This window comes from Ambystoma mexicanum, chromosome 2p (genome assembly GCF_040938575.1).
Source record: "Ambystoma mexicanum isolate Mex_15411 chromosome 2p, UKY_AmexF1_1, whole genome shotgun sequence".
In the NCBI taxonomy this organism is placed as follows: Eukaryota; Metazoa; Chordata; class Amphibia; order Caudata; family Ambystomatidae; genus Ambystoma; species Ambystoma mexicanum.
The window spans coordinates 1,178,449,053-1,178,474,138 of NC_090923.1; the positions used below are offsets into that span (position 1 = coordinate 1,178,449,053).

The 25,086-nt window shown below is 48.0% G+C and overlaps 1 protein-coding gene across 1 annotated transcript in view; it reads left to right on the forward strand.

Moving 5' to 3' along the window:
- LOC138567865 (deoxyribonuclease-1-like) overlaps positions 1–25,086 on the forward strand; it is a 230,589-nt gene that overhangs the window by 33,594 nt on the left and 171,909 nt on the right. The window contains exons 4-5 of the mRNA XM_069646357.1: positions 15,936–16,019; positions 16,968–17,083. Coding sequence (XP_069502458.1) covers positions 15,936–16,019; positions 16,968–17,083 — 200 coding nt within the window. The remainder of the gene's footprint in view (positions 1–15,935; positions 16,020–16,967; positions 17,084–25,086) is intronic.

Sequence of the window (25,086 nt, forward strand, 5' to 3'; positions counted from 1 at the left end):
TGGTGGCTCTGGCGTTCACACAGATAAATGGGGGGCATTGGGGTAGGAGGGGGTTAAGGCAGCACAAACGGGGGCATAAGGGTGGGAGGGTATTTATACAGGCAAAAGGAGGGCATTGGGATGGGAGGGGGGGTTCACACAGACAAATGGGGGGCATTGGGGTGGGAGGGGGGTTCACACAGGCAAACGGGGGGCATTTGGGTGGCAGGGGGTTCACACAGGCAAACGGGGCATCGGGGTGGGAGGGGGGTTTCACACAGACAAACGGGGGGCATTGGAGTGGGAGGGGGGTTATGAGAAGTCAGTAACTGGCGTACGGTGGTGGGCCTTAGGTGGGTGGCTGGCTCCCGCCTCCCGGTTGCTCTCATTGGCTTAACAAGCCAAGTGCAACCAATGGGAGGTGGAGCTGTGCCAAACCTAAGGGGCCCACAGCTCAGATGAAATATTAGTGCGGCCATGATGGAAGGAGCAGGCACAGTGAGGCAGGGGTACAGCATAACACACAAAAGGCACAAAAGTCACTGAAACATATATGTGCTCCTCAAACAAAGTCATTCCACAACGTGCGCAGTGTAAAATTAGGCATTTACATGCGGTTTGCAAAAAAAATGTGCAGTGCCACGTGCGCTCTGCACAAAGTCATTGGGCTTACCCTAGATGTTCAGGGGGTGATGAAGAAAGCCCACAGGAGGCAGATGGACGCCTCTGCATCGACGGAGATCCTCTGAAGTCTGGGGAAGTGTCTTGTTGATACTTTGTGTGCAACAAGATTCTAACTGTTCAATGCTATTTACTGCATGGGTGAGGTACTACCTGTCTGTAGGTTGCAGGTTCAAATCCAGTTCAAAACTTTTGCTGACAAACCGGCCACCACCCACAGAAGTGAATTAACGGTATTAGCATACTTGATCGAAAAACATTTGACCTTTTCGATTGGACTGAATTTCTTTATTGTTTTTTCGGTTAAATAAAATAAAATACATACATGGGGAGGGGTAAAGGAATAGGTTAAGGTGGGAGCTGAGGGGGGATATGCAGATGTATTTTTTAGTGTTCAAAATCACTTCCTTCTCTTTTCTTCAAATTGTGTGCTCTCGGCAAATCACTTAAGCTTCTTGTGCCTGTTCACGTATCAGCCACAATTTGAAGCCATTACAATTGGGAAAATCATGCCAATCATTATTCAGTCATGGTGACGCTCGGGGGCCAATTCTGAGGTGCGGGCAAACTAAGAAAGTGTTCATCCATGAAGGAGGAACAGTTTATATACAAGCAGCATATTCTGATAAAGAAATAATGTGGTGCAGGGACATGAAAGCTATGGCTTCTTCATGCTCCTGAGCTGTGGCTTGGCAACAACCCTAGGAATGCAGGGCAGCCACATGGAGGGGATTCTCCTCCCAGCAGCACTGGTTTAACACGACGAAAGAATGAGTTACAATACGGCACCATTGGGGTGCCGTTAAACTCCACTGCACACTTTTCCCTTTATAAATATAGCATTTTTTAGACTGCAGCACCACTTTTGAAGTTCAATGAAAGTTTAAGAGTACTTTCTTAAATGAGAAAATTGGCAGTCTTTAAAGAAATTATCACAGTGCCACTGGAGCACATGTTTCCCCCACAACTAGTGATATTAGGAGCTTTTCCTGCTGGAAAGCACAACATCTCCCCTCCAATACTTCCTCCCACTTCAGAAAGGTGCTGCTAGAAACTGGAGGGGAGAATGTCATATTTCCACACTGTTTTCATCATGAGCTCAGAATCGGCCCCTTAGTGGGGTTTACCTCTGCCCCTGGCTGTTCCCACACGGAACAGTTAATAAAGTGTAACTAAAGAAATCTGATTAAAGCAGGTACTTTTATCCAATATTTTATGAATGCATAAAGCCAAGGATGGGTTCCATTCCTCCAAAAACATCTCGGGTAGTTGCAGGGGGCCCCCATGAGGCTCATGCATGGCCCCTTTAAATAGAAATGATGGAAAGGCCCTGATGCCGTCCCTGCCCATGACACATCAATTGTCACTAAACAAAGTAACTAATTTACCATACCTGCCTCAGAGAGTTTAATTGGAGATGACGTTTTCAGCGGCAGCAGTGTGTATTTACAGCAGAGCACAGTGACAGACGCAGAAGTTCAGAAGAAATTGCAGTGTTACAGAGCACCGGCTCAGAGCTGTGAACAAACACAGCATGATGAGGCAGGCAGCTCTGAGAGGCACAGGATGTGTGTGGCATCATGCTGACACTCTGTCACTTGCCTGGACCTCACGGTGCCCAGCACAGAGTGTGCTTGTTTCATGCCATACAGCATGCCATCAATCAAATGAATGGGCCATTCAACATAGCACCTTCAATATGCTGGAGGATGCTGCTCTGGGCCTCAGGCAGCCAGACCTAGTGGAGCCATGTTTAATCGGTGGTTTTGACAGGAACATCTGTAGGCGGTAGGACTGCTTGAAAAGCGGTAGCCTACCACCTGAATCGGTAGGGTTGGCAAGAATGCAGTGGGACATGGAGATGACACAATGCGCAGCTTCATGCCATGACATAACCACGCCATCGGAACACACTTGTTGTGCACCACACCTAATGTCATTATGAAAAGAGAAAAGTAATCAAATATAAATATATGCAAAATATACAGTTTGTAAATCACCACCCAAAATACATTACAAAGAAAAAAAGAGGAAGACGGAAAAGAAAAAAAACCATTAAGGAAAAAAAAAGATGGTGATCTCCACAAAAAAGAAAAAAAGGGTGGAAAAGAAGCAAGAGAAAATCACAAATACTGAACAGAAAAAAAGCAAAGGTAGTATCACAAAATCAGAAAACAGATAAACATACCACAGGAAAAATAAAAAGTCATAAATAATAAAAACCTTATTAAATATGTAACCTATTTGAAACAGATATACAAACAAATACTAGAAAATCAAAAATCAAATAAAGAACATACAATTCAGTCCTCCTCTAATTCTTTTAGGAAAAGAAAATGATTACGGAGTGTCAATCCCGAAAAGCACCTCTCTGAAGACGAATGTGTTCTCTATCACCCCTGCGAGGGAGTGGGGACACAACCTCCAAAATCTCAAAGTGGAATTACCTCAATCTTTTGTAAAAAAATGTCAGTTAATGGGGACTTAAGATCCTTCGGACCTATACTACAGCGGTGTTCATTTCAATGAATGTGGGCAGATCTACTCATCTGGCCAACGTGATACAGACCACTCAAATTATGTATTTAATACATCAAAGTGCAGGTATAACAAGTAGCATAGTGTTTACGCTTAATCGCCTCGCCACTAAACTGGTTTATAACTACATCTCCCTGTGCTATGTCATTACAGACCAGATTCCCTTTCCTGATAAAAATCCTTTTTTTGAAGAAGATTCCGCCGCCTGCCCATCTCACTTAAAGTCTGCTCGAATTAACAAATTGTGTACAATTTTGCTACACCTATATGTGCATTTTGATGGTGATGCAAATACTTCAACCATAAAACAATCCAAAGAAATACATTGTCAATTTGCATGTCTAACTCTGTTGAGTCTGTGCAGAGTAGCTACTAATATAAGTGATCTTAGAAGACCTGCGTGGAGGATGTGGAATAAGCAGTTGTTCTTTTGTTTATTGATTCGTTTTGGCCAACATATCTCCTCTCTATATTTATAAAGCAGAAAATCAGTTTGATTTTTCCTTTTACAATTCCACACTGTTCCACCAATCTGCACCAAATTTGACATTTTTGGCTGTGAAGGGCCTCTGCACATTACTGGCTACATAAGATTTTGACATCCCTCCCCTTCCCCCGGATTTCAGACCCTTCACACATGAGACGGTTGCCTGAAATCGGCGAAACATCAATGTGGTCATAGAAGGACTGGACAAAGGTAATTTTACGCATCTCGGCGTGAGGAAAAAACTCACACCGCGCTTCAAGGACCTAGGATGCACCGATTCCGACATATTTGCACTGCAATGCACTGCACTGTGCCAGGATGAGGCAACAGGTTCGGGAGAGCACACCGAACGTCCCAGTATGCTGCAGCATGCCAACTCTCGCCTCCCCTCCACGTCTGCTCCGGAGTATGACAGCCAACCACATGTGACCATTCTCAGCGCAGTTTACTTCAGAGTGCAAAGCACATCAAACGCTAAGCGTATCGGAACAGCAACTTACAGGATCATTGATTTCCAACAGTTGATGAGGATGTTATGATGTCTGTCTACAGAACCTGTGCGGAGTACGGGTACTTTTTGCTAGTGAGAAATTAAAGGTGAAGGATAACTTTTCTGTTGGAAATTTGACAACGTTAACAATCGTTGTTAACAATTATTGTACATGAACCTTGCAGGATCCCAATGGCATCATCAATATAATGGCACCACGACGTGTCTGGCGGTGCCAAAGGTTGTTTTCTAAAATATACTGAACTTCAAGATGGCACATACAAATAATGACGTAAGAGGTTTAATTCTTGCACTCATTGCTGTTCTCTACATCTGTAGGTAGAATTGCTTTTTAAATTGAAAAAATATGATATAGCACTATGCAAAGTAATTGAATGATGAAAGTTCTGTGTGCTAGCACACTATTCATTATTAAACCTCAACATTAACCATTCAACTGCTGCATTACTGTCCTCGTGGGGAATGATGGAATAAAAACTCTATGCAATGTGAACAGAACTAAGATCTTTCAAAGGAAAACACTGTCGTAAAAAAATGAATGAATTTCTAAAACAAGTGCGATGGTTCTTTACTATGTACATTTCTGAAGATCACAACAGATTGTCTGCTGCAGACTTTTGAATCTTAGGTAAACAGTAAAAAATTTGTAACAGATGATGATTCCTCAACAAAATAGGCACAGGAGCTGGAGTTATCCGCTGCTGTCCTAAAGCAGTATAAACACATGCAGTAATAACTGCCTTGACTTCAGACGAGCCATGGAATGGTAGCGAAATGGAAACATTAATGTCAGACAACTGACACATACATTCTTTGTCACAATTAGAAGTGTTTATGAGAACTAGAGCTCTTCCTTGTTGGCGGATTTAATAGTCATTGTTATATTCGCCTTGCCTCCCGCTATGCGGTGACGCAAGGCGTCTGAATAAAGGCCCTGCCCCCGCTCTGCGGAGGCAGTTCCGGGGCACCAGAGCAACATGAAGCTGTCTGTGTCTTTACTGCTCCGCGCGGAGCCGCGCAGCGAGGCCTACATGCCCGGGCCTATCCTCCCTGCTTTCCGCTGACGCCTCGGCCGGAAACAGGGATCCAATACTGGCGACGAGGAAGCGAACATGACGGCACGTGTAACGCCGCCACCCAGTCATTGAAGCCCCTGAATCGGGTGAAATTTTTGGAAACATGGTGGGGGCACACAAACCCCCACCCAAAAACAAAAAAACATTTTCTTTTACTCTCTCTCTCAAAACTATAATTTCTCTCATACATCAAGAAATCCCAGCCACGCTGCAAAACACCTCCAGGCCGCATCCGCGCCACGCAGTGGGAGTTTTGGATGGGGAGATGGAGCACCATCTACCCCAACACAGGAGCACATGGAAAGGAAAACAAGGATACTCCCAGGAGCACCACAAGGTGAGAGAACGGTTGCCACACATGTGCATTGACTTCAAACATGGCGTCAGGCACATCCACCCCCCGGCCCGGTACGCCGTCCAGATTGGCCGTGAATCTGTCACTGTCAAAGCTGCAGGCCCGCCTGCAAGGTGGTTCGACCGTTGCACTCTATCCTTTTGACCCATATACTGACCCGTCATTGGTTGGCCCACAATGGCAGTTGTGGTTGCAGAAGTTCGAGATGGCAATGGAATGCAAGGACATTACCACATCGAGAAAAATGAGGTCGCACCTACTACTGAATGTGGGGGATGAGGTATTACGCATCTTCAATTCGCTGGCAATCACGGATGGTATTGACGTCTACCAGCAAATGAAGGACGCCCTGACGGCCCATTTCATGCCCCAGCTCAATCCGGATAATGAGACATTTATTTTCTGCACAACCATCCAGATGGAAGAGGAAACACTGGATGCCTACCACACCAGACTATGGAAGCTTGCAATCTCGTGTGAGTTCACAGACATAGAGAAGGAGATCCGACGTCAACTCATAAACGGAATACAATCAGAAAAGCTGAGGAGAATGGTGCTGAGCGAGAAGTGGATATCCCTGACACGAATCCTTGAACTGGGCCGCCAGAGGGAATTGGCCCACACCAGGGCGGCACACATGGGCACGACCCTACAGAAACTACAGCCGGCCCTCACATCAGCAACTGTGGCCCAGATCATGAATCACCAATTCATGAGGGAGGAGGCCAGTGGTTACAACACGCACCTCAAATGGCAACACCGGACCCCGGGACCCACGGAATGTGGGTGGTGCGGAGGGCCTCGCCATGGAAGATGCAACTGCCCGGCTCAAGGAACAACATGCGGCGCGTGTGGCAGAAAAGACCACTATGCCAAAGTATGCAGGTCGTCAGGAGCACCACAGCAACCACCGCAAGCATCCCAAGACAAGAGCACAGGAAAGAAAAAGAAACAGGCCACAAACAAAATCACTGCAGTCAAAAATCTACGTGGTGAACGCAGGCATCGAATGCCTCCTGAGTGGAGATGCTGCAGAGGACCTGGGGCTGATAAGTTTAATTTGTGAAGTGACTGACACACGAGAGATCGACAACGTATTAGAGAGATACCTGAACCTTCTTAGGGGAATCGGATGCCTAAAAGGGAAGTCGATCAAGTTACACATCGATGAATCAGTCCAGCCGAGAGCAGTGCGACACAGGAGGACACCGTTTCACATACGCAGCCAAGTGGAACAGGAACTAAGGGCACTGAAAAAAGTGGGCATCATCGAGGAAGTCACTGGGCCCACTCCATTGGTCTCTCCCATGGTTGTCACCAAGAAGCCCAAACAACCAGGGAAGGTCAGGGTATGCATAGACATGCGCCTCCCCAATGCAGCGATAAAAAGGGAGCACGACATCACCCCGACCCTCGAAGAAATCGTGGCAGACCTCACTGGATCCAAAATTTACTCTAAGGTTGATCTGAAGGCTGGATATCACCAGCTGAAACTGCACCGGGACTCCTGGTACATTTCGACATTCTCAACCCACATCGGCCTATGCAGGTACAAGCGCCTAAACTTCGGGATCTCCTCGGCAGCTGAGGTCTTCCAACAAACAATACAGGAGGTGATCCGCGACATCCCAGGAGTCTTAAACGTCAGTGATGACATTCTAATTCATGCAGGCAACAAAGAAGAACATATGCGAAGGCTCCACATGCTACTCAGCAGGTTGAAGTGTGTGGGTCTGACGATACACAAAGAAAAATGTGAGTTCCTGAGGGAGGAAATCTCATTCTTTGGATACACGTTCAATAGCACCGGTGGGTCTAGGGGCCATTCTCATACAGGTGGCAAAAACAGGAGAGTCGATGCCGATTGCCTATGCATCCAGAGCCTTGACACCAACGGAGCAACGATACTCCCACATCAAAAAAGAGGCGATAGCTGTACTATGGGGCTGCTGCCATTTCCATTTGTATCTGTACGGCAGGAAATTCAAAACATACACAGACCGCAAACCACTGCTCCCAATCTTCACGGGCACCTCATCTCACCCCCCTGCCAGGATTGCCAAGTGGCTACTACATCTCCAACAATACGATTTTGAACTGTCATATCAACCAGGCAGTGGCAACCCAGCGGACTTCCTGTCGAGACACCCGAGAGAGGCAACACCAAGGGAAATACACGTGGAGGAAGAGACGGAAGAGCACATCTGCCAGGTAATACACACCATGAAGCCACGAGCAATCGGACTGGAAGACATAGCAGAGGCCACGCAAAGTGACCGATGCTGCGACTTGGTAAAGGACACGATTATCTCCGGAGAATGGAAGTCGTTCCTTCGGAACACCCACAATAGGACAACAGAAGTCAAAGAATTTCTCACAGGAATCTTCGCAGTCCGGCAGGACCTCTCCATCTCGGAAGAAGGGCTTATCCTACAGGGAACCCGAATCATCATCCCTCCAAGCCTACAGGACAAAATAGTGGCATTGGCACATGAAGGACACCAGGGTATTGTAAGGACAAAAGCTCTGATAAGACACTGCTTGTGGTTCCCCCAAATCGACGGAAAAGTTGAGCGGCTTGTCAACACCTGCCTCCCATGCCAAATAGCGGGGCCTCCACCCAATCAGGGGCCCATTCAATCGGCGGTGCGAGGGTCTGCAAGATGGGACGCCATAAGCATAGACCTCTGCAAAATACAGGAAGGCACCCACCTGCTGGTGGCGATTGACGACCACTCTAGGTACCCGGAGGTCGAGATCATCAATTCCACGGCAGCAGAGGTGGTAATACCCGCGATCGAAAAGATGTTTGCAACCCATGGCCTACCAAGAAGCATCAGGAGCGACAATGGCCCGCCTTTCCAAGGAGAAGAATTCAAAAAATACCTCATGGAACTGAACATCCGCTACCACCATATAATGCCGAGATGGCCGCAGGCAAATGGTGATGTGGAACGCTTCATGCGAACAATAAACAAGGTGTTACGCCTGTCGCGCGTCAATGCTAGCCCATGGCAGGTGTACCTATAACGATTCCTACAGAACTACAGAGTCACACCCCACAGCACAACAGGAATTCCGCCGTCAGACCTAATGTATGGCACAATCATTAACTCCTCCATACCACACCATCTGAGCAGTAGCACAGACACGTTCGACCATGAGCGCACCGAACGAAGAAGAACAGGGGCGAACGCTCACATGAGCAACAAGAGGAACGTCAGGCAGTCCGACCACCGAGTCGGTGATCAAGTGGTCATGGTGAGGAATCCATCCAGATCAAAATTGGACACCCGATATGACGCTGCCCCATGGACAATAAGCAGACGACAAGGCACCATGATAACCGCCAAGAGGGGGCAAAGAGAAGTGATGAGAAATGCGTCATGGATCAAGGCAGTGCCAAAGAATCTGTGAACAGATGGCGAATGTCCCCCAGAGGAAGGAGAGGATCCGCCGAGGGATGAGGGACATGAAAATCCAGACAATGGAGAAATCGGAGAAGACGGAACAGAAGAACCACCGAGTGAACCAGAACTGGGTGAGCAGAACAGCGAAGGTGAGCAACCCGAGGGGAGACAGGGGTTTGAACCCAGGGGTGGGAGATATGGTCTAAGAACTGCGACCCGGCCTCCGGCCAGATTCAAGGACTATGAATGGTAGGGAACCCCATTGGAGAGACTAAAGAAAAAGGGGGCAAGCCCCGCTGGCTGAGAAATGTTTGATTGTTTTTGTTCAGTTTAAAATAAAGGAGGAATGTTATATCCGCCTTGCGTCCCGCTACGCGGTGATGCAAGGCTTCTGAATAAAGGCCCCGCCCCCGCTCTGCAGAGGCAGTTCTGGGGCACCAGAGTAGCACAAAGGTGTCTGTGTCTTTACTGCTCCTCGCGGAGCCGCGCAGCGAAGCCTACATGCCGGGGCCTATCCTCCCTCCTTCCCGCCGACGCCTCGGCCGGAACCAGAGATCCAACAGTCATAACGAGTTCCAGTGCCATCCCCTGGTCCACCCCAGCTCCTCTGCCGCCCCTGCACCTTTACTTGTAACCCTGTGGAGGGGGCAGGGCAATCAGAAGAACATGGAAGGTTCAGACCAGTGCACAGGGGGAGTAGGGGAATGTGACAGGTGCTGACTAGGCCGCAGGGGACTCGGAGGAACGTGGTAGGTGCTGGCCAGGGGGAAAGGGAAATCAGAGGAATGTGGTAGGTGCTGGCCAGGGGCAAAGGGAAATCAGAGGAATGTGGTAGGTGCTGGCCCGGGAGGAAAGGGGAATCGGAGGAATGTGGCAGGTGCTGCCCAGGCGTAAGGGAGGAATTGGAGGAATGTGGCAGATCACGGCTGTGACGCGTCTTATTAGCGCTGCGCAATCAGGTCTGCAGCCTACAGCTATGGCGCACCACAGCTACATACACTGCAGGGGGCCCCTACAGTATTGTACGAACCTGGATATTTAAAATGTAATTTAATATATTGGTTAAATGGGCAAATATCAGCAATAATCCAAAACATAACAAATCAACCCCTCCACCCCTACATAGCAAAGCGCAACAAGCCTACGAGGTGCAGATCGCTGATAGGGGTAGTCTCATGGCGCATGCGTCAGCAAACAGTGGCATCTGATCAATAACCTGGTACTTCTTAATACGCTACTATGTCTTGCTCTATTTGCTAAAGACGAATCTAGTAATCTCACAAAACAAATTACAGTGTTCAGTGGCAGATTTAAGGCAAAGGGTCCCATGGGCAAAAATGGCAGAGAGCCCCAGGCGGGCGGGTCATGGAGGCAGAGCCTAGAGTGGGCTGAGTTTCACAATGATGAACTTTAGGGACATATGCTACAGTGTTGTGTTTTTTTGTACGGTTTTCTGTCTTTGGTGATTTGACTCTAGCTGGAGTCAGCTGGGCCTCCTTGCCAGGTTTTACTGTCAATGGTGGTAATATTGAATGATCAAACCTGAAGCTAATGTTGGAAATGATAGGGTTCGAAGCAATGAGCAATAACATGGGCAGTGGGGAGGGACATTACAGGAAGTGATATCACAGGATAATTCCTACAGCATGCAGAACCATTTTGTGCATGCTTTTCCGTTCTTACTCCACACACTTGAAATGGTATTGAACATCGCAGACTTAAAGGAGTTCCCCTTTTAATCTCAATATATACCCGTTTTTTTGTGGGTGCTTCTTGTGGCACTTAAATCCAACCCACCATCTCCATACCTCCTCCTGCTCGACAGTGCCTCCCAGCCCTCTCTAATGGACTGAAATACCTTGTGAAAATAAATCTATGATCTAACAACAATGTCACTGTGTGCATGGACCTGAAACCCACAGTACAGCACCTTTTGCAGATACGAGTGTGGACTATGCAGGTGATAAAGGCCAATCCGGACATTTACCCTCAGGAGTTTCCACAAAATAATCATCACAGAGCCTGGAAAAAATGTCCATAATTAATGCACCAAGAGAATTAATCTATGTCTCTGATGTTCAATAAACAGACAATATTACTAACTGTAATTACAAATACATTATAAATGTGTTCGGGAGGTCTAGTCCACATGCTCTAAAAAATGTAATTTATTGACCGATTATCTGGTGTGCACAAACTGAATTGTCACTTTCTGCAGTACAATAGGTATTATTTTTACCCACTGGTACTAAAAGGAAGGATGATGGCCAGAGCTGGCCTTGCTGAGACTCAAACCTGAGACCTGCAAGTTAAGCACAGATCTCTGCTGCAAACACTCAACCCACTGAGCTATCTGACTGTCAAAGTGCTCTGCATAGGGTTTTACATTGGAGTGGACTGTGGGAATTATTTGAAGCTGGAAAGCTACACATGGTTCCCCAGTATGTGCATCATTGCAATCCACAGACCTCATCACTCATTGAAAGGCAACGTGTATAATGGCACTTGCAAAGAGCTCATCCTCTGAATAGCCTTTAGGCGGTATAATCGGCCAGCAAAGTCTGTGATCGCCAACCAGATGAAGACAGTGCACCGTTCAGCTGGCAACGTAGCTCTGTGAAGTAATGCACCTGCTGCACAGATCAGTGCATGGTCATGAGGATGTATATTCAAATCCGTCAAGGATGACACAGCGTTTCAAACTGAGATGAAATTATAATTATTACTGGGTAATAAGAAAACTTTTTTTCGAGCCAAAACAAAAGCCCTTGGTGCTTATTACAAACATCAAGAAATCATTTAGTTTAAAATATATGCATTAATACAGGGGTACAACTGAAATCAAACCTGGTTACAACAGGTCCCGAAAACTCCTTAGCTCTCAAAATAACTGTATTTCATGAATCTAAGGGTGAGAAAAGTATTACCTTTTGTTTCAATTACAAACAAACATTTGGTTATAGAGCTTTGAAGCTACACGCCTGGGGTCATAAGCACTATATTAAATTGCATGTAAATCATAGTTTATTTCTATGGCTGGAACAGCATTAAAGACCCAACACTGCTTGGTTGTTTTACAGTTCCACTGTCAGATCATTCAACAGTTGAAAATATTCACTTTAATCCACAATATGTAGGTATGAAAATGTTCACTTAGAAAAATTAATTGTGTATATACAAAAGTTTCAGACAACTAACTTTAAACACTGGTATATCCTAAAAGGGGTTTGTACAAATACTGTGGCGTAAACATTTCGCCTATACAGAGTAGGGCGCCGTTACGCTGTACTAAAATACCAACCCCCATTACTCCGTCTAATGGGAGCGGGGGTTTGTAAAGACGCTGGTGGGGGGTGTCTGTACTTCCGCTCTCTATATGGTAGAGGGGAGGCACAGAGGACCCAGCCAAGATTCTCTATTATTGGTACGTGGTTGAGCAATCAAGGCCTAGTTTCTCAGGAGGTGATGAGGGCTGGTTCTTAAGTACAGTGTAGTCCCCAAGCACCCACAAAGGAATGTCCACACACTGTATCGGTTACAACACAGTCATTATATAATTAATGTTCAAAGGTATATACAATGTCACGATAACTCACTTTGTACTCCGTAAATCAGCAATGGTAAATATATACAGTTTCTAAAGTTTTACCACTAACGTTATTAGATCTCATTAAAGTGCACATGGTCAGAATGACACACAGATCCGAATAAAGAGGAAACCAGCCGTAGAGAGAGGAAGGAAAGCAGGATGGTTGAACAATTGGCAGAATACTGGTCCCGCTACCTAGACACAGTTCTGTGTGGAGATCCCCCCCACCTGGGCAACCTGTAAAGCAAAGATGTATCACATTCCCAGTCCATATATTGTTCACACTAGACTTTCCAATAGTTCTGCAACCCCAAAGTACCTTGACGTTGTAGCGTTCCTCGTCGGGGAATCGACGGCCCTTCTTGAGTGCCCTCCCTTTAAGGCAGGAGTCACAGCTCGTCGAACGTCTGACAGAGAACAGGTCGAGCTACGACGGTGAAGTGGCCGCGTCGTTCCTAGCGGTGCTCGTTGATGGGGAAGCGTAAACGGCTTGCGAGGAAGAGGCGTGCGGGGCACCTCGGTGTCGATAATTCTGGACCGCAAAGTGTTTGAAGAACTGTGGCCCAGCAAGGGCGTTGAGTCGTCGGTGTCTCTGTGGTCTTTGGGTGACGGGAAACCCACCAGCGGATGCTCCTCGGCGCATCAACGGTCAGGCCTTCTTCAGAAGGATACAGCGGCGATGATGCGGACGAGAGCGTCCTTGGATCAATGAAGTTGTTAGGCAAACAGGAGCACGGCGGCTCCAGTCGGCGACAGTGGCGGACAACATTCCGGGTGCTTCTCTTTGGAGTTCCGCAGCAGTCCCCATATTGGGTCGGCAGCCTGTCGAAGGTCTGTCTACCAGGGAGCTTTGGCAAAGATCTGCTGGTACACGATGGTCCCTCATAGCTCGGAAGAGGGTGCCTTACCAGGTCCTCTCTGGGTCAGTCCTTGGAGACACAGCAGCTTTCAGATTGCGAAGGAGAGCAACAGCAATTCTTCTCTTCCAGCAGGGCTTCAAGGTCAAGCGTCAGTTTCACTCCAGTTACTCTTCGTAGTTTGGACTTCAGCTCTGAACACTTCTGAACACTCTTCCTAGCAGTGAGAGGTCCCCAGATATACTGTTGATCTCCCATTCATTCCGCTGGGTCACACTGAAGCATCCAATTACCACAAAGGGCATTCATGCAGGCAGGCAACCAATCAGGCACACAGTGCATTCAGGCCATTCACTTCTCTCCAGACACTCACAACAAGTTATGTGTATTGGGACAAGTACCAAGCCATTGAACACTTCATACTGCATTCATACCGGTTTCGGGCAGGGCTGTCTCAGTCATTGTGTCAACCACCAGATACTAGACACCCACAACATAGAATGCGTATTCGTCACACACTCCATCCACCCAGGTCCCACCCACAAGCGTACCCACAACATACGGTCATTGGGAAGGCTCCAGTCAGTCTGGTCAGCACTTCCCCACACTACCATATATGGAACTTCCACCCAACAGCCAGTCAGGGGGAAGGGACAGAGGCAGGGCTTCCCGGGACTTCGGGAAGATCAAGGTAACAGGCGATGGAAGGCAAGAGGCCATGGGGGCCATTTTGTCTCCATCAGGAATCTACTGATTCCAATGACAGGGCCTGGGCATCCCAAAATGGAGGATGCTCAGGGCACCAGTCATTTCAGCACGGAGCTGCCACCAGCCCGTACCCTGCTCTGTGGGCTACCCACAGGTGCCCAAAAATATACACTAGAGGCACAGGGTTGCACCCCTACCCATGGGTGCCATAAGGGTATCCCATGGGTCTGTTCACCAAAACAAGAGAGAGAGCTGCACCGCCAGGAGTCCCACACAAACTCCTGCGCGGAAAACACGACAGAACACGATAAAAAGCAGTAAAGGACAAGGATACGGAGGCCCTTTCCCTCCGATGCATTTCCAGCATCACAAGGTTCCAGGGGTGTCCCCCGCTTCCATTACTCAGAGTAATGTGGGGTCTGGGCTTTCAGGGGTGTCCCCTGCTTCCATTAGATGGTAGTGGGGGACAACAAAGAGAAAAGCAAAAAAAGAAACAAGGACTCTGCAGCACCAGTTCAGACCCACGTTAGTGGGACAGAACTGATGCTGCAGGGATAAAGTTGAGACGGCGACACACTTCTGTGTGCAGCCGAATAGGTAAGTGGGTAGGGGGGGGCAGGTAGGGGGATGCGGGGCACAGTTATGTATGTGATTTTTGAAAGTCGACATTATAGGCGGCGCAGTGATCACATGGATCCTCCTAAAAGAACTTTTGTTTTAAAGGTAGTTTTACCGGCCTAAAACAGCCATGTCTCAAAGATCTCTAACACACATAGATGTGCCTTGTGAAGTTTCGGGGCATATAAGGGTTATGCAGCTGGCATGCCTCTCAGCACAGTGAAGTTGAATGACTTGACAGGCTTGTCTCCTGCAAGCCGTGGGTGATTTGACTTGTATGTTTTACTTTTCCCACTCTCATTGACTTTCTATGCTTTCTCCTTTTATTCCTCTTTCCTGTTTTCACACCCTTGTCTTTCCTTCTCCTCTCTTTCTAGCTTTCACCTCCTGTTTCTGAAAAACCTGCCCCACCTGCCTCCTCTCACCTACTCACTGCTCCTTTCAATTCAATCCCATTTAATTTTTGTTGATATTGTCTTTTCTTTAGCTCTGATTCAATAGGACCCCTCAGCCCTGCAAGTCTCCCGCTCTCTGGGGGGAGTTAATTGGGACCCCACGCCCAAGGCCTGCAGGGCTACAAAAAAGGATGAGGCCGTTTAGGCTGACACACACTTGCTAACGTGTTCATCCCCCCTAACTGTAGTCAAGGGCGGGCAATCATATTGAAATGGGCCCCCATTAACCGTGACATATGTTGATCCGGGGCCCTGTGAGCAAGTGCTAAGACTGTTCTTTGTTATTCCACTGTGCCTGAATGCCAGCAAGGAGCGATGAGGGTGTGTGTGTTGTGGCTGATGTGAGGCGATTGGGAAGGTGTCGGACCAGGACACGGCAGGACCTGCTCGCCATTTGTCATTCATACAAGTGCTAAATCCGCCTCTGAGTGTGATGCAAATTCATTCCACATACTGAGCCATCCATGTTGCATTCTGCCTAGCGACACTAGCCAGAGAAGGTCTAGGCCCGGCCTTTTGACCAGGTACGCGAGCAGCAAACCATGCAGCAGAAGGTGCTGGGGCAGTGAGCACCCTCCTGGTGCCAGCCCTAGGGATGTACTGTAATAATGATATAAATACACTGTCTAATGACCAGATAGCAACATCTGCCTCCTGTGCTTTGCTTCCAGAGCCACCGGCCTGCCGTACAACGTGCTGGTGTCCGACCACCTAGGGCGCAGCTCATATCGGGAGAAATACGCCTATGTCTACAGGTAAGTCCTGCACCCTGCAGTGAGTACTTGCGGCCTGCGTCACCTGCGCAATCTTCAGTAGCGACAGCCAAGTAACAGAGGCAAAGCAAGGCGTTACCTAACACCTTGGAGGGGCCCAAAAGATTTCCAGGGGGGGTGGGAGGGCAGAGCCTTTGGAAAGGGCTAATATTTAAAAAAGTATTAAAGGGACTGCTTTTAATAAAAAATATAAACCGTGGAAATTCTGCCTATAGAGCCTGGGGCTCTCCTGGACATTATTTGCCCCCCCCCCCGGCCACGCCACCGTGGTGATAACCGCTTGGTGTGGGGACCCAGAAACAATACTTTTTACTCAAGGGGGGCTTGGTATGAAAAAGTTTGAATACCACTTCCTTGGAGGCGTATCTGCAGTGGATCCCGGCCTATACTGTGCTTCACCCCAAGGTGAGTACAGAACCAGTGTATCGTCTCCCAGATATACAGCTCCGGGGTCTTACTCCTGCCTCTCCAGTCAAAGTACTTTGTCGATGTGCATCTACTGTCAATAATGCTGCATTGTGGTTTTCCACAAAAGAGCAGTACATTAGGCTGCAATTGAATGTCCTTGACGTTCCCATGCTCGTGCTGCACTCAAAGGAACTGAAGTGTAAGCAGGGGCTTACTAGTGTGCAGAGGGGATGAAGGATTGATATCCAGGCCTTCTGGCTCCCAAACCTGAGCCAAGGCCCACACTTCCGTATTTGGACTTCTGTGATTCTCCCACAGTACCTAGATCTCTTCAAAATGAGGGCAGTCTTATCTCCTCCTGTCGATTGGTCCGACCCAACAGTGGGTACTCTTTGCGTCAAAGATAGAGTGCGCCAGTTTAGTGCAATGGTGGTGCTCTACTACCTTTCTGTCATGTTGCCACAAATTCAATCTTTGCGCATATGCAAATCACAGCATCTTTCCCCAATTTTCCTTGAACAGGGAAGATATCCTCAAACCCACAGCTTGGTACCACTACGATGATGGCTGTGAGAACTGCGGCACAGACACCTTTATTCGCGAGCCCTTCGTGGCGCGGTTCTCCTCTCCTACAACAGGTAAGGGATTTGTTGGTTTATGCATCCAGCTATTGGCTAGGTAGATCTTAGCATCCTCGATATACTGAGAGTTCCTGGCCTGGCATCATGGCCAGACCAAAGGTGCACGTACACAGTTTCTAGAGATTTCCCAACAAGCCTTGCCTCTGGTGTCTTTGGTTGGTTGCTAGTGACACTGCAGACCTACACTTGTAAACTGCCTGGAACTTTGCTTAAAACCTTTCCCCCTTTTGCTCTCAGCTGAGACACCTTTCCTCCTCAGCTGACCATCCTCCTTCATCTCTTTGAAGCTTATTCTTTAAGCCACAGTGAATAAGGTTGAAACAACTTGAATGCTAGCACACTTATGCCGTCAGGCTGGTTGACCCTTATTCTGAATTGGGCGTTGGTAATGGCTAAAGAGTCACCACAGGTGTGCGTTGAAAGGCCAATGTCACTAACGTCTTGTCCTGGTCTAGTTGCTAGAGGGCGGGATCACAGGGGAGGGGGTGGGAACAGGAAGTGACGAGGACGGAGCACGGAGAACGGGCAGAGTGGAAATAAAAATAAGTCTGAACAGATGTGCCGTGTCCCACGTCGTTATTAATGAGTGAGTTCCACTCATTGCCTCGCCCCTTCGGTGAACACAACAGTCGGGTATACAGGACTGCCCAGTTTGTCCTGCCTTTTAGCACATGAGTGCTTTGAGCCATGCAGGATCTAGGGTGGCCAACTCTTTGATAGTCTTTCGCGGGACACTTGCCCACAAGGCGGCGATGACTTCACAACGTCATTCACGTTTGGCCCGCCCCTCTTTTAATTTAAATTTGTTTAATGGCTCGTAATTCCTGGCTTAATTGAAATGCAAATGGTTTGTCCTTGGGAGGTGATGGTCACGTTTTTTTAACTGCACACATGACCATTATGACCCCAGGAACAAAGCATTAGCATTTGAATTAAGCCAGGTGTCAGAGCTTTGCAGCTCGACCTGTAGGCTCAAAAGGAGCCAGGGCTGCAGAGCCGCCCGGAGAAAGAAAGCAGCAGGTGGCAGTGCCATGCTGTGTAGAAGGCCACTTCAGTTTGCAGAGAGACAGCTGGAGGCAGGTTGTCTGGACGCAAGTCGGAAAAACCTGCGTCCCGCACAGCCACTCTGCAAACTGCGGGACAGAGTCCCTAATTGCGTGACAATCCCGCGAAATCCAGGACAGCTGGACACCCTAGCAGGATGTCTGTGGTGCACATGGGGAAGATCTACAATAGAGGCCGCCATGGCAGACATGGCCGATGCCATTGCATAATGAAAAGTGGGCATGGCCTGCAGAAATCAAGCTGCTCGTTGGGGAATCAGGATACTGATCCCCACAACTGGCTGTAGAGTTACCCTTACGGTGCTGGAGCTTTGTGGGGGAACTCTGGTTCAGAGCTTCAGTACAGGGTTCCTGCTCCATGCATGGAGTTCCCTGCACCTTCATTAGAAAATGGGTGGAGGTGGTTAAAGGTGTAAACAGACCTTTTCTGCACTTTTCACCCATCTTCACAATCATTAGAATGAGAGACCAATTTGCAAAATTATTGATGAGGCCTGTAGTGTGAGCCCCTTTAAGGGAGCTGTCGTGGCGTAACATGTCACAGGCTGTTGTTAATAAAAGGAGCAGGTCACGAGGGCATTCGTGCACACGGGAGCCCGATACCGCATACAGGTCTCGGTGTCTCCTTTTCTGCATCATAGAGGCCGCACCAGGACGTGGCTCTGCCCGACACAACACTGGCGACGAGGGGGTGCTGCATCGCTGTATAATCTGTGTGGCTACCGTCCCACTCTTCCGCCAGCAGAACCCGCTGCGGGGCCGACGCAGACCCGACTCACCCCCTGCGACCCAGACCAGCCACTGCCATGAACCATTGGAAGATCAAAGACAATGGGCCCAAACAGAAGCACTCCACGTGTGAGGCACGTACAAAAAAACCACAAAAAAAACAAATAAACTTTCAAAGGTGACGTTTTGTAAGGAGGATTGGAGATCCTTCCATGATATCAATTTTTTGACAAATCTCCACTACGTTGAAACCAGAAAGGGGTTGCAGCTCCTCCCCGGTGTGCTTGTGCACCCCATCCTGGGCTTCTCCCCACAACTGCGGTGATGCTAGCCTAATGACCCAGCACCAGGTCGTAAACAAATTCAGACTCTTTGCCTTTCTGACTTTGCCCTTTTAGGTACATCTGCCTCCGCAGAACCTTTGTGGACACACTCACAATGGCCATTGATGTTGGGGACACCCCTGCTGGTGGCAGGGTGCCACGCCCACAGGTTTCCCTTACCCAGCTGCAAGAGTTTGACGTTACAGGGGCACTATCGTCTCTGGGTCCAAGATGCGTGGGTGAAGCGTCTTGAGATGTTCCTGGCAGCCATGGGCGAAGATGATGACGTCCCCAAAAAGTCGATCATGCTTTACTCTGCTGGCCCAGCTGTGCAAAACATCTCTGAAACCCTACAATCCGTTGATGGCACATTTGATGCTGCGAAAAATGCGCTGCAAGAGTATTTTGTGCTAATGGCGGACCTGGACTATAAAAGGCTCCTTATGAGGACTGCCACACAGAAGGAAGGAGAATCCCTTGACGGCTTCCATGGTAGACTGCAGCGCATTGCAGTAACATGTGCCTGGCCCGATGAAGAGAATGAGATGCAGCAGCAGCTTATCCTAGGTTGCTCGTCAATAAAGATGAGGAGACAGATGCTGCGCGAGCCCGGCATTACCCTGGCACGCATCCTAGAACTGGGATGCTCGCTCGAGCTAGCGGATGTCAGGGCTACCAAGATGTGTGCCGCCCTGAAGTCCGTCAAGCTAGAGGATGCATGCGCCCTGGGGAGACAACAGTCCCGAAGGACAGACAGAAAACCGTCATGGAACAAGAAAGAGGGCCAGGGAAACAATCCTACCATAAGCCCCTAATGCTGCTATGACCTTCTGCACTCCAAAGACTGCCCAGCGAAAGGCCATATCTGTGGCAGATATGGCATAGCGAATCACTTTGGACGTGTCTGCCGTGCACTAGCACAATCCACACATTCGAGAGGGCAAGCTTGTCCAAGACAACAATTCCAAAGGCCGGCGTGCAAGGTTACCCAAGTCGAGCAGCCTCCCTTTGAGGTGGAACAACCACAAGACGAAGATGAGGAAGACGTGTTCTTCATATCCAGCATGAGAGAACTAGAAGTGTCTGAAAGGCGCTAGCCCAAATGCATGGTTTACATCTGCGATTCTCTGATCCCCGTACTAATTGCCACAGGGGTGTCGGTTAGCGTTATGGCCGATGATCACTACCGGAAGCTGAGAGAGAGCCCGCCCTTGAAGGACACGTAAGTCTGCATCTAGACGTTTGGAGGGAAGCACCCAATGCCTCTCGAGGGTGATTTTGTGGCTTCTGTCCAGCATAACGACATGACCATAAAGCCAGGTTTTTCATCAACAAGGGGAGCAATGTGACAGCTCACAATTGCACAAAGGACAATACAGGTACAAGGGCCTGAACTTCGGGATATCGTCGGCTGCAAGGTCTTCCAAAACACCATTCGAGGGACCCTGGCTGAACTCAGTGGCGCCATCATCATCTGGGATGATATCATGGTGTTTGCCAAGTCTGAGCAGGAACACCTGGACAGACTAGGGAATGTCCTCAAGCGGATCCAAAAGCAGGGGATGACACTGCACAAGGACAAGTGCACCTTTCGGTTTTGTGCTCCAAGAGAGAGCAATCTCTCCTGACCCAGCAAAGGTGAAAGACATCCACGAAGCAGGAGCTCCTCAAAACGTGGCTGAGGTGTGCAGTTTCCTTGGGATGGTTACATTTAGTGGCAGTTCATAAGGAATTTGGCCACCCTGTTCAAACCTCTCCTCCATAACCTCACCAAGAAGGACTGAGCACGAGGCTGGACCGCCCTGGAACAGAGCGCATTTGAGGACATTAAAAGTGCACTTACTGCAGATGACACCATGGTTTTCTTTGACCCAGGAAAGAGAGCAGAAATCATTGGGGACTCCAGCCCTCTTGGCTTATGGGCAGTGTTGATTCAGCTGGTCGACAGAGGTGATAATCGCCCAGTAACCTTCGCGAGCAGGGCCCTGTCAGCGACAGAGCAAAGGTACTTGCAGATAGAGTGGGAGGCTCTGGCCATGCTACGGGGCTGCAAAGACTTTCATCTACAGGTATTCGGCAAAGCCATAACAGTAGTTACTGATCACAAGCCCCTATTCCAATAATGGCCAGATCATTCTCCAGACCAACGGCTCACATCGGAAAATGGATGCTCGCTCTCCAGGAATATGTTATTGAACTGGTATTCCGGCCTAGAAACGCCAATGCAGCTGACTATTTGTCTCAATACCCCTCACCATCAGGACAACAGGAACTTAGCCAGGAGGAGGCCGAGACAGAAGAATTTCTACACAGCCTTGCGACAGCCATGACGCTTGTCTCCATGTCCATCAAAGACATCAAAGTAGCATCGGCAGAAGATTAATGCTTTCGTATAAGGCAGTCCGACTGGAAGTGGGTGCTCGAGAAATTTGACTAGCGCACATGTGAGGCCCGTCAAGCACTCAAGCAGATATGGTGCACACGAGATGAACTCGCATTCATGGAAGATGGGTTAGTGTTCAGGGGATTGAAAATGGTCATCGTAGCGAGCCTAGTACAACTGGTGCTGGAGGTAGCCCACAAAGGGCACCAGAGGGCAGCCAAGACTAAGGCATGTCTTTGACTAAAGGTCTAGTTTCTAGGACTTGAGGAGAAAGTTGAGGAGTTAATTTGCAGTTTTGTGTGGTGCCAAGCAGCAATGCCTCACCAGAAGGAACCCTGTATTGAGTCCAAGGACTGGGGCTGCCTGCCATGGGAAGTTGTGCACATGGACCTTTGGTCTATGTGCAATGATACACACTTCCTAGTATTCACCGATCAATGGTCACGATACCTGGAAGTAGAGTTTGTAGAGTCCACGTCTCTGGAAAACGTGGCCCTGATGTTGGAGAAGATCTTTGCCACGCACTGACTCCCTGCTGAACTCTTTTTTTTTTTTTATATTTATTTGTTTAGTTGAAAAATACAACTTTTCAAATACATATCTATATAAATTCATACTAGTAATTTACATTTAAATCTTTATCAAAATAAAAGATTTGTCATAAAATCCTCTTGCTTCATACTTTACAAATTCTCATAAATAACACAGTAAAACATACCCATAAGATATCAAATTCAATTCATGCAATTAATAAAGCTTATTCACAAGGCCACATATGATAAAAGAGCGATGTGCCTTTTCATTAAATTATGTTCATAGATTCCCAGTGCTCTCCTCAATACACTCTATAGCAGGCAAAACAATATCTAAGAATTGTACAATTGCTATCTGTATTGTGATTCTTGGATTAGAAAACAACTGTTGCCATATTTGGTACTCAGACATGTGATTCGGGAATAATAGTTTATCCTTAAACATCTATTTCTCACCCTGCTCACAACTTCGCATTCTACTAATAGATGTTGCAATGCTTCAATCTGATTCACTTCCATACAGTAACGACAATAATTTTTCTCATCAGTAATCATTCCTCTCCTTCTTAGAATGTCTCGTGTAGGCCATAAATTCAGTCTGAATCTCATGTATTTCCTCAGCTGCATAGAGCAAGGGCATTTTTCGAAGTAGGAGGCTGTTATTCCATACCTTTTAAGCCCGAACAAACATATGTCAAAGTCTTTGAGAAGCATACACTTTTGGATAGTTTCAGCCCAATCATGCTGTAATATCTTAGTTTTTGCACGCTCAGGATTCTCCATCAAGAGTGACACAGTTACATTGGCCATATACATAGCTTCCATGACATGCTCCCTCCACACCCGTGGAAAGTTATTTTCAGACAGAAAGAGATTAAAGGCTATAGTTTGCAAAACGCACAATTTGTCAACCCCTTCCAACACTTTCCGGAGGAAGGCACATTGCTTCCATATTGCATATGAATAGAGGGACAATAATCCTATCTCATAGCAAATGAGTGCTAAAGAGACACCATTAGGCAACTGCATGTCATGATGCCTACCTCCAAGGTGCCAGACAAGACCCAGCTACCCCAGAGGCAGACATCATGTCTTCAAGGGAAGTCACAACAGCCTCAAGTAGGGGCTCTTTGCACTCAGTCCTGGTGCCTTTGGCGCCAGGCTCATATCGGGCCACAGACCTGGCGCCATAGGCGCCAGGCTCATAAAAGGGGACTTCGTGTTAAAGGTGCTTAGTGTTAACTTACCTGATGCAGACCATGCTGCAACATCCAGGCCTTCTGAGGCCTGAATGGTACTACTTTATCTTTGGAACTACTTAACCACACGGGTGTGGTCAGGGGAGGAATACATACCTGAGAGGAAGGATACATACCTGGAACTACTTTGAAGGCTATTTAAGCCACGCCCAAGCAGCAACTCACGCTTCGCGTTGTTCTGCATCTAGCAGCTGGACGCTCACCGTGTTTGCGCCTGCATTCTGTCTTCTGCCACTCCTGCCAGCATCCTGGAACACCTGCAAAGAGAGAAGAGAAGAGAAAAGGGTAAAGAAGAGTCCTTACCTGCTAAATCTGCATTCCGGAGACATCTCGCCGACGGTCCTGAAAAGGAAGACATCCATTTAAAAGCACATCGCATCGATCGCTGCAGCGCCGCATCTCACTCACCTGTACAAGGTGCCACCACGTTCTACTGCGACATCTGGACTCGCAGACACATCACCTCGCCTAAGGAGAAAAAGACAAGAATAAAGGTGAGAGGGGAAAGAAAACAAGGAAACCTTAATTTCCATTACAAAGCTTACCTGTTGGGTTATTCCAACTTCATTTCGGGTTGGTGCCGCATCCTGGCATTTCCGGACCCCGGCCCCTAAGGGGAAAAAGAGACATCAGCGTTAGTGGGTGCATGAAAAGACGTTACCCAACGCCCATTAAAGACTTAACTGATTTCTTCTGGATTGATCTTTGTTTCGGGTCGGTGCCGCATCCAGGCATTTCCGGACCCCGGCCTCTATGGGGAAAAAAGACATCAGCGTTAGTGGGCGCATGAAAAGACATTACCCAAACGCCCATTAAAGACTTACCTGATTTCTTCTGGATTGAGCTTCGTTTCGGGTCGGTGCCGCATCCAGGCATTTCCGGACCCCGGCCCCTATGGGGAAAAAAGACATCAGCGTTAGTGAGCGCATTGATACAAGGACACTGAGAGAACTCTCATCAAGCTCACCAGAGTCTTATTCTTCGGTTCCACAGCTCTTCTCGGAATAGTTTCCGCACCTGAAAAAGAGACAACGAACAATTATTATTGCAGAATCATACACATTAACAGAATCCTTACGTTACTATACTGGGAAAACAAAACTTGAACCCTCTACAATCAAAATTCCAGTGAAGTAACTGGATACAACGCGCCCCTGCATGAGAAGCAGGATGGAGAGCTCAACCTTTCAAACCCTAAGGTGAGACTTCACGTGGGGGTCACAGGAGGGTTTCGTAGAGGGGTGAGAAGGGAGTGGGAGGCTTATACTTTCTCCCGCAGATTGTTAATACTCCCTTTTCACATACAGAAAGATATTCCTGCGAGCCAGACAAGCCAGATTCGAAGGCCCGGTCCAGTCCATCTTCCGGGTCCTGCGCTTCACCATAGAAGAAGCAACAACACTCCAAACCAGACCTGCGCCTCCGTGGGAGTCAGGTGAGCGTAACAGAACGCGAAGCCTACCTACAATTTCCCACCCGGGCGCTATGGAAACTTCCGAGACAGACCAGCTGGCTCAGCTTTTGGGGGAATTAAGGGCAGAAGTACACTCCGCCCGCCAGGAAACTAATGCTCTCAAAAGAGAATTAATCTTATCCAAGGAAAGAACTGATGACCTGGCCAAACGATTGTTGCAGGGTCAAGCAGGACAAACTCCTTTACCTAGTTCTGGGGGTAATGCCTCGTCAATGGTTTCGAATAACCCGGTACA